Raw genomic sequence first — 9976 nt, forward strand, 5'->3', positions numbered from 1 at the left:
CACTTCCTCTCACCTTCCTCCTGACTGGAGGCATCGGAGCACTCTTCCTGGAAGGCCTTTCCCAGCTGGCAGTTGCCTGTGAAGAAAAAGATCACTCGGTTTCTGACAGTAATCAGATTATAGTCATACGTCTGATTGACAGTTGTTGATGGGGCTTTGTGACAGCAGAAGGGGAGATTGTGTTGCTGAGAAGAAAAATCAAAGAACAGTTGTTTCTCATTGTGGTAGTCATTGTGAGGAGATCAGACGACTGAGACTTTTGGGGCAGGCAGTTTAAATGTTACCTAATCTAACGGCAATATATATAAGTCAAGACATACTTCAACTGCTAAAACATACTGATACTCACATCTGCAAGAAGTGGGTTTAGCGGAGTCACAGTTGAAGAAGCTGCAGACCTTCCTGGTCTGTCTGAAGATTGGAGGAGCAGACAGGAACCTTTCCCTGAAAAAAAAAAAAAAAAAAACTTCAGTTACTTCCTTTTACATGTATTTGTTTTAGTATTAATAAGAATGAAAAGCTAGTTTCATACTTCCCAAAGTGAACCTTAACTTCAAAATGTGTGTTTTTCTCCACAGTACCTGGCTTAGTGTGTGTGGCCCTGATCAAATCATAACACCACACCACACTGCAGTGCTTAATCGATGAAACAACAAACTTTTTGCAGCCATCTGTCGAGCTGTCTTCTAATGCCAATACATTGTCGTAATACTAACATACTGTAGTTCAAAAGAAGAAGAAAAAAAAGCTTTTCCCCTTGACAACAGTTGAGCCAAGACCAATAACAACAATGGTTACAGTGCAGCTGGGGTTTGGGCTGGGCTACTGATGAGAAGCCCGAGCTCCAAGTTTCATTTCACACCAAATGAAACTGAGTCCGAAAGAAAAGGGTGTAGTGGCTCTGGAAATCAGCCTCACCTCTAAACATGTCACAATCAAAACGTAAGATCGCATTTCTAACATGCCTGAGAGTGTTATGTCAAAACACACAAACACGGACACACAAAATAAGTTGTGTTGGGTGACATCTGGCAGCTCATCCACATGACATTTAATACCTACGGGGAGTTAACTTCTTTAATTTTGATTTCTCTAGGTGATGATAATAATACCATTTAAATTCTACTGACTGCCTTGAGGTCAAAAACCACGGGTGTTAGCTCTCTGACACAGTTTTGAGAATTGTTTTTTTTCCCCAGAGTTATTACATATTACACACAGTAAATGACCCTGAGACTGACATTGACCTCTTCCCCTGGCAGGACTCAGACTCTGTAATAATTTTTTGTGACAGAACTGAAATCGAATGTTTGTTTTTGTAAAATTAGGTTAATATTGATCAGTAATGTGGAATAACTATATATAAAAAAAACATTATGGGTACCTGAGGTTCTTTTCCACCTCCCTGCTCTCATACTGGTCGCCCTGGTTCAGAAGCCTCAGGATGCTCTTCTCAAAAGACTCCGTACACTGATCCTTAGGAAGCTGCACCGAGAGAGAGACAGAGAGGAAAGGTAAACAACAGGTAAGAATATTTCTTTAATTGTCTTGTTATTTGCTGCCTAAACATTTGAAATGTTGACATCCCCCTTTGTTTCTGGGCAATCTTTCCACACTGCACCAGAAAGAAGAAACAGTGCAATGTCTTTCACTTATTGGTTCTTCATTTAGTTAAGTTAATGGAAAGGAACTATGATTTTTCTTTTTTGCAGGACCCATAACTTGACAATTTAGTCAGTATTACTTAAAATCAATCAACAATATCTTGAAAAAAAGTGAGTACCTTGAGCAGGAAGTTCTCCAGTTCCAGATGAGTTTTGGTAACACTGGTAGAAGAGGAGTCTGACCACTTGACCTGAAACACAGCAGAGGACGACATCCATCAGCAAATGGACAATCATGAGAGGGCTGGTGTCAAAAAGGAATTAGGGCTTTGCTAAAGTAAACACACACACACACACACACACACACACACACACACACACATCCCAAACGGAGATTACATCAAACAGATTTAAGTTATGTAACGCAAACACACACTTGCCTTCTCACCCAGAACAATATTCATGTAGATTTATGACATTAGTTACACCCATTAAGAAGCAACGTGTACTTCAGTTATGTCATAGTTCAGACTATACACATTTTCCAGAAATATTCATATTTGATTCAATAATGTTTTTTTATACAAAACAAAAACAGACAAACAGATGGACACACTCATAGTGTCGCCTGCATCCCACGGAGACATTGTTTGATATGTCTGGAGCAGCGCACCAGCCTGCACTCAGTAAATCTTTTTGTACGGAAAGAGAGGCTGCAGTGCTTGAATGGTGGTGGGGGTTGGAGTGGGGGGGGTGCCCACAGTGTGTGTGTGACTGGGACAGGGCCAGATAAGCCACCAGGGACAGCTCCATAGACGGGTAATTGGTAGTTGGTTAAAAATAGCAAACTATGACTTATCACTATGGGGACACATTACTGTCACATTGCTTCAACACCATCTTGCCATATTTTCTTATGACAAGTTAGGCTTCAGTAAATAATATTTCATCCAGTCAAAATATCTTTTCTTGACCTTATTCTGCAAACTGAATCTCAGCTGGTGTAAGTTTGGTTTGGAATTCAGACTTGTATGGTATCAGACCAAGACTAACGGTCTGTTGGCCGACACCGATGTCAGTGTTGCCAGTAAAACAGGACTTTACTTTTAAGATAAGTAACTACATGTAGACTACAGAGCAAATATCAATCCCAGCTTGGAACATGTGGATAACACAGCCACGAGGCAAAAATTGATTTACAGTCTCTCTTGAATTGCAGACCTATTTTCCTGAAATAATTCTGAGGGGCTGTATGTGCGAACGAAAATGTAATTTGCCTCCAGAATGAAGCTGCACAATGCCCTGACTGGGAATCGAACCCTGACCTTTTAAGCTATACCAGTTTTCATATTTATAATGTATGTACATTAATGATGCTACCTGATGAGAACGACACGTGCCTATTAAGCTCATGGCTGCCATTATGAACATGTGAATACGCGTGTGTGTTGGGTCTTTGCATGTGCAGTCATTGCCCAGATGGAGAGGGAGAGCTGCTGGCTTCACTATCAAAGCTCGGTCAAGCCAACAGGACTGTTGGTGTCTCATCTCCATCTGTCTTACTGATTTTTTTTCTTCCCGTAAATGACCATTAAACACAGCTATTAGTAACTGTGAATTTATAATGGTTATAAAATTAATGTTTAAATTGAACTAGGTCAATAGTCGGGATGAGCTGCCGCTGGATTGGCACTACAGTGACTGACTGTAAAATTGGAAACTTGGATTAGCTTAGTGCATTGCCAACTGGAACAAATTAAAAGAATAAAGGAAACAGAGAAAATATTGTACTTTTGTCGACTCGGATTTGGCTGCTAGAGCATACACTACAGCCAACTTGTTTGAATCCTGCTGAAAGCCAAAAAATGTTACCAAGTATTTAAAAAAAGACTCATTAATTTTTTTTTTTTAAATACTTCCAGGCGAAAGTGATCCCGTGTGTGTGTGTGTATGTTACCCACCTCAAAGTTGTACTCCTTGTCTATTCTGGTCCGAGAGATGCCCATCAGCACAATTCCCTCTATATGCACCGCTGTAACAACAGACATAAGTAATTAGCTATGATGATTTTGTGACGGGTTTTCGTTACTGGGATTAAGAAAATATTGACAAACACTACTATGTGTCTACTGAAAGCCTATTCAAATATTTAGGCCCATACAATTATCTGTGTTATTACAGTGCCTGCAATGAATTAATCATTACTTTCTACTGTATTTGTCCAGACTGTCCTGGAAAAAACAGACTGATCCTATTTGCTTTGTAGACGGGTCCGTTCAGAGGATTTCCATCCATCCTGAAACTGGTTGAGCCACAAGCATTTATCTGAAATAGGGATGATTTCATACGACGGCTGAGAGCAGCACCGCTGAAGCCTCTTCGTAAAACAACCAAAATAGCTGCCACTGACATAGATAGATCTGTTGAATCAACTATTATGATCGTAATAAATAAGAGGGTGCAATATTTTCTCAAAAAGAAGAACAAACAACTGGAGGTAAGGTTCTTCTAGACATTTTTTCTGTTACCCTACGCGTTTGTCACACATTTTGTTGCTATAACTAATTGTATGTCTATCCAAGTGCATCCAGAGACATTTTGGTGTGTGACTTGATAATGCCGCTTTTAAAAATTCTCTTCTGACACCTGTTTGTCCCTTACTCTAACACTACTTTGGCAGAGTAAATTAAGAAAGCTGAAGAAACTGGGACAACAAATTAAAAACGCTGTAGGGGTTATACTTTTTATAGATGCACTGTTTCTATTCACCTTCCCTTTGTGCTACCCAGCGGTTGGAGCGTCGGCTCTGGCAAGGAGGATGTGAGGCTGTACACTCTCCCAAACCCAGCGCAGGGGAAGGCAGGTAATCCACCTTCTGACCCGTTAGCTCCTACAAAAACAACAACAACAACAACACACAGTTAGTTAGCGCCTCACATTATCATGTTTGATTAATGCACCACTACATTATAATATAATTGTTATACTTATTTAAACCAAAATTCACCATCGCTTAAGGTCATACCTCTGGTAATAATAGCATGTTAGAGTTAAATTGTTAGATTTTTCAATAACAAATCCCTGAAAGGTGAGTCAGGACACAGTCAGCAGCAGTTTGTTCTTTATGGGAATATGGAATTATCTTATGCAATATCTTCTGTATTGTATTGTTCAGCTTTCTCATGTTCTGTCATATACAGTGACTATGATTGAAAAACCTAAAGTAAAGCCACTAATCTATGACAAATTCCGCTTAAACCTACTTTTAATGTTTTTAAATGTTTCAATGTGTATATTATCTACCAAAGGCTATATGAAAAGTGCTAACCATCCACATAAAAATAACCTGCAGTATTTCAAAAAAGGGCAACTCGAGTATAACTGTCTGACAATCCAAAGGGATTTGAGCAGACATTATATAAGCACAACAAAACAACAGTTACTACCGTTTGTTTCTAACCTCTCTCTCTCTCTCACACTTCACTGTCACTCTGCCCCTCTGTCTTTTAATAAATTTGACAGTGCCACAGTCCAGACACAGTACAGCACTCTAAAAATGGTAAGGGTTATTTTATTAAGAGCCGTGCATCTTCATCAGGTCAGGACCTGACACACAAGGATGTCAACCTCATCTGGAACAGAGACAGCCCCGCAGGTACACCTCTGGTTTAACACTGCACCCGACAAACATTGATGGACCTTACAAAAACACATATTTGATGCAGCCTTATTTATTCCAGCACCTGCATCGACCTCCGCCACAACTCAGACACAGAAGTTTGGGTCAGGGATTCTGGTGTGTGTTATGCTAGAAGTGCTAATGTCAATCGTCGAGGCAGGGATACAGAAGTCTGTTATGCGCACTCCTTCTATTTTTGTTACGTCTTCAACCGAAGCCGACACTGACTCAAGTGACATCCCTTGTGACAATTTTGTGCTGCTTCCTCTGGAGGCCCAAAAAGCTTTTTAAACATATGCTGTAGCATACATTATTTATCAGGCAGTAACAACAGTGTTTAACTGATGTTTAACCATTTTCATTGTTATTTTTTTCTGTAGGACTACTGATAGATACTGTCAACTGATGAGAGCATAAACTACCCCACGTACCACGTGTGGAAAAAAAGGCAGCAAGACCCTTGTCACACAAGTTGAGATTAATTTCACGGTGGTAAACCCACAGGGGGTGAGGGGGGTTTTCATAAACTGATGGGGAAACTCTTGACACTCGAGAGACGGCCGCAGAACAGTTTTGCATTCCTAACGTGACCTCAGATTAGGGAAGTGATTTTTCCATTATTACGTTTACGTCCAATCATGTGGGAAAAAATAAGTCTGAAATACCTTCTCATCTAACATAGACACCACTCTCTTCACTGTGTAAGACTTGTGCATTAGCAGGTGTACCATTTCAGCAGCATGCCCTCTTAAGCCTTAATGAGAAACCCTGCTTTACCCAACGCTAACAGCACTTATCATCATCATCATCATCATTTCTTAATAATAGTTGGTGCTGCTATCACCAATACAATTATCTTTAATAACATAATTTACCTGTTAGAATCACTTTTATTATCATCATTACAACAACAACCAGTTGGGCAGTGCTTGAATGCAACGATATGTACAGCTGTTCCTGTATATATGTATATATATATATATGTGTGTGTGTATATATATACATACAGTATTATATGTATATATATATACATACAGTATATATATATATCTATATCTATATATATCTATATCTATATATATATATATGTCTCGCCCTTTCTTTCTCCTCTTCATCCCATTTCTCTCCTGTCAACCCGACCGCTGGAGGCAGACCACTGCCCACCCAGAGTCAAACCTCTGTCAGAGGTTTCTTCATTTTAAAAAGTGAGTTTTTCCCTCTCCAACGTCGCCAGGTGCTTGTTCTCGTGGGAACTGTCAGGGTTTCTGTATAGTCCTGTAAGATCTGCACCTCACTCTGTCAAATGTTATGATTTGGTGCCATGCAAATAAAGCAGAATTTGAATTCAATCAGATGTAGTTGAACTGCAATCTTTGCCAATTACACATCATAACTCTGTAATGTAAATAAAGTCACATGTGCTCCAGGACTCAGGCATGATGACTCATTATCTGCTCTGATTTTTTTAAATTATTTCATTAAAGACTTTAATGGCTACCCATAGATTAAGTGACAACGTACAGTAGTATCAAAATAAGTAACTGGTGCAGGTGTCCACCCCACTATGTCACACTCCAGAAGCTACAAGAGAAGCAGTCGTATGTCGAAGACCCACAGTTTCAACACACAGAGCAGCTGTGGACACACAACCTGGAGGAGCAGACTGCTGAACAAGTGTGACAGTGTGAAAAGAACCGCGCTTGGCTTTTCATATGGTCATAGCTTTAATGGGGACGGCGCTTAGCTCCCAGTGAAGCCTGTGAATGGGGGGTGTTATAACGGTGAATAGGAAGCTACATAATGGCACCAAGGCGACGTCGTCTCTTAGCGATATCATTCACATTTAAACACGACTACTCGTAGACTAACCACTTTATATAACGTGTATGCAAGCTAGTGGTGCTAGCATGCTGGGCGACAGCTAATGCTAGGAAAAGGACGTTAAAAAAAAGATGCTAGTACTTAGCATGCTCTGCATTTAACATGAGATGCTATCTCATTAGCTATGGCTAAGAGACTTCGAAGTTAAGGCGAAGTCAAAGCAAATGTTGCGCTAGCTCCGCGTTTTAAATGTCGTGGCGTTACCGTTGTCTGGGCGATTATCCTGAGCTGACTCTGACGTCTCTCCTCCAGGGCGAGCTCTATTTTGTCCAGCTGCCCTCGCACCGTCTCCCGCTGGTGGAAGTGGAACGCCGGGTGCAGGGAGGCCATGGTGAAGAGCAGCGCCAGCTGCTCCAGGGGTCCCGCCGCCGCCGTTTCGTTGGCGGAGAAGCCGCACGTCTGCTCCGGCCGCCCGTACACGCTCCCGTCCCTACACGGCGGGTGGAACGGGTGGTGGTGGTGGTGGGGAGGGGGAGCCATGAATGGGAGAAGGGGGTAGTCGTAGTGTTTGTAGAACAAGGCCGGGTCTACATGGCTCAGTATCCCGTAGAGTATTCCAGCACATTCCCTGCTGTCAGACCCGAGGAGGGACAGGCAGACCAGGAGTTTGGACCTGACCACCGGGTCAATCACGTCCGTCAACACGCCCAAGTCGCCCGGACTGTTCGCCCGGAACTCAAAGTCCCGTAGAACATGGTAATCTTTCCTGGCGAGGTCCTCCAGATAAGATCCCAAAAAGCGGAGCTCCAGGGGCTGGCACATATGCAGGAGTCCGCACATGAACTCGACCCGCTTCGCCGGGTTCAAATGTAGGCCGAACCACTCGAAGACGGTCTCCTTGTCCAACACGGGACACCGCGGCGGCGGCGGCGGCGGCGACTCCTCCAGCCGGTCGGACCCCGAGCAGGGAGATGCCGCCCCGGTTACATGATGTCGGCGCTGCTCCGACTGATCCAATGAATCGTCGTCGGCCGTCGCGTCCCCTCCTTCCTCGCCCGTTTTCATCGGCAGTTTCGGCAGGGAGGTTTTCAACGTGTAAATGACGGCTCACTGTTCATTATTGACGGGTTACGCCGTGTCGTAATGCTGCAGAGAAAGAGAGGAGAGCGAACGAGCTGTCGGTTAACGGCGTTTTCACTATTAGCTAATCACCCGACGCGGCGGTAAAACCGTAGCCCTCTACGTTAAGCTCTTCTTCTACTCCCCATTTCCGGCAGAGTAGCCGTGCGCGGTTGGCGCTTTGCTGCCACCGTGTGGCTGTTGTTGGACATACGAAGATTTTTTTGTTGTTGGTGTTATTAAGGTGCATGTAGCAGTCAACATATAAACACAGAATTACAAAAAGCATGTAGAATAAAAAAGGAAATGAAATTAACCCGAATAGAATACAATAAAATAAGATTAAATTAAATTAAATTCACACAATTACAATAAATTTACAATAAATATCGGGGTAACAGATGGTTCAATGTGAGTGGGGTGGATCACGTTAATATAACATGTAATGTCCATGGGGAAGGAAGGGGAGTGTCAGTGGGGGTCCCGGGCCTTGTTGATGAGGCTGACGGCAGACGGGAAGAAACTGTCTTTGTGACAGGAGGTGTTGGTCTTGACAGACCTCAACCTCTTGCCGGAGGGGAGCATTTCAAAAAGTTTGTGTCCGGGCTGGGAGGGGTCTGCTACGATATTTTCTGCACGCTTCAGAGTTCTGTCATCCAGAGTAGACTTCATCATTGAATCTAATAAAAATGCAGGTTTCCATTTTTTTGAAAACATAATTTAGAGTGTGACAGGAGTTTAAATATCCTTTTTTTTGCAATTTAGTGCTCTGTGACTAAAGAGCATTGGTCACTTCTTACTCTGGTTAATTTGTAGTTAGCAAATGTCACATTAGCACAATGATATGATTAATTGTATTGAGTTTTTTCAATTTCTTTCAACATACCTGTCATATCATGACAGAAATATCGCAGGCTAAGTGTCAGCCCATTTCATTTGTATTCATGTTATTTTCCAAGTAGTAAATGTATATTTCTTTTTCTTTCTTTTTTTAGTCCAATAGATAGATGGATTGTTTAATAGAAATTTAGTGAAAGCCTTGGGACGTTGATTTTTAAAACTGTTAAAGCCATTTCACCACACCCAACGGCGAGACCCATTAATTATGTATTATTTCATTTGGTGCTTTGGACTTGATACAGAAATTATCTTTTACAAGAAGGCAACAGTTTAAACCTAAATTTAAAGCACAAGTATCAGCATTAAAACATTTACTTCAAGTAGCAGAAGTAAAAAGTGCTCGGATGCGGAATGGCCCATTTGAGAATAATGTAAATTATAAAACTGGATCATAGTAGTGCATGTGTACATCACCTAAATGCTACAGGGCTAATTTCAATGACACAATACACCGCCGGGTAGCGTGTGAATCAATGAGGTCTCTTGTTAACCTATAATTGTACAATTTGTTGGTTTTGAATTGTATTGACAATCTGAATCTGTAAAATAACAATTAACTAAATAGATCAATTAAATGCAGTGGAGTACAACAGTAGAAAATGTTTTTTTCTAAATTGGAGTGGAATCATAGAATAAGCTAAAAACATTGCCTATGTACAGTATTTCGATGGATGCACTTAACTGTTTTCCACTGGGTTTTCCTTTTCCTTGTCATTGAGGCAATGCTGCCTCCTGGAGAGAAAATGTGCCAATTACAAATAAACAGAAAGCAGAACAGGTAAATGTGGCTGCCTTGAGACGTCCTCTATAGCAACTTCCCAAGCGTCTGTCAGGACTGGATCAGAGAGGTTCA

General features: G+C 41.6%; 1 protein-coding gene across 1 annotated transcript in view; it reads right to left on the minus strand.

Annotated features, from left to right (window-relative positions):
- zcchc2 (zinc finger, CCHC domain containing 2) overlaps positions 1 to 8435 on the minus strand; it is an 18419-nt gene extending 9984 nt beyond the window's left edge. The window contains exons 1-8 of the mRNA XM_035619847.2: positions 8366 to 8435; positions 7369 to 8210; positions 4374 to 4494; positions 3566 to 3636; positions 1784 to 1855; positions 1385 to 1485; positions 350 to 444; positions 14 to 76 (exon numbers count right to left, since the gene is read on the minus strand). Coding sequence (XP_035475740.2) covers positions 14 to 76; positions 350 to 444; positions 1385 to 1485; positions 1784 to 1855; positions 3566 to 3636; positions 4374 to 4494; positions 7369 to 8210; positions 8366 to 8435 — 1435 coding nt within the window. The remainder of the gene's footprint in view (positions 1 to 13; positions 77 to 349; positions 445 to 1384; positions 1486 to 1783; positions 1856 to 3565; positions 3637 to 4373; positions 4495 to 7368; positions 8211 to 8365) is intronic.
- Positions 8436 to 9976: the final 1541 nt, after the last annotated feature.

The sequence above is a fragment of the Scophthalmus maximus genome, chromosome 21 (genome assembly GCF_022379125.1).
Source record: "Scophthalmus maximus strain ysfricsl-2021 chromosome 21, ASM2237912v1, whole genome shotgun sequence".
Taxonomy (NCBI): domain Eukaryota; kingdom Metazoa; phylum Chordata; class Actinopteri; order Pleuronectiformes; family Scophthalmidae; genus Scophthalmus; species Scophthalmus maximus.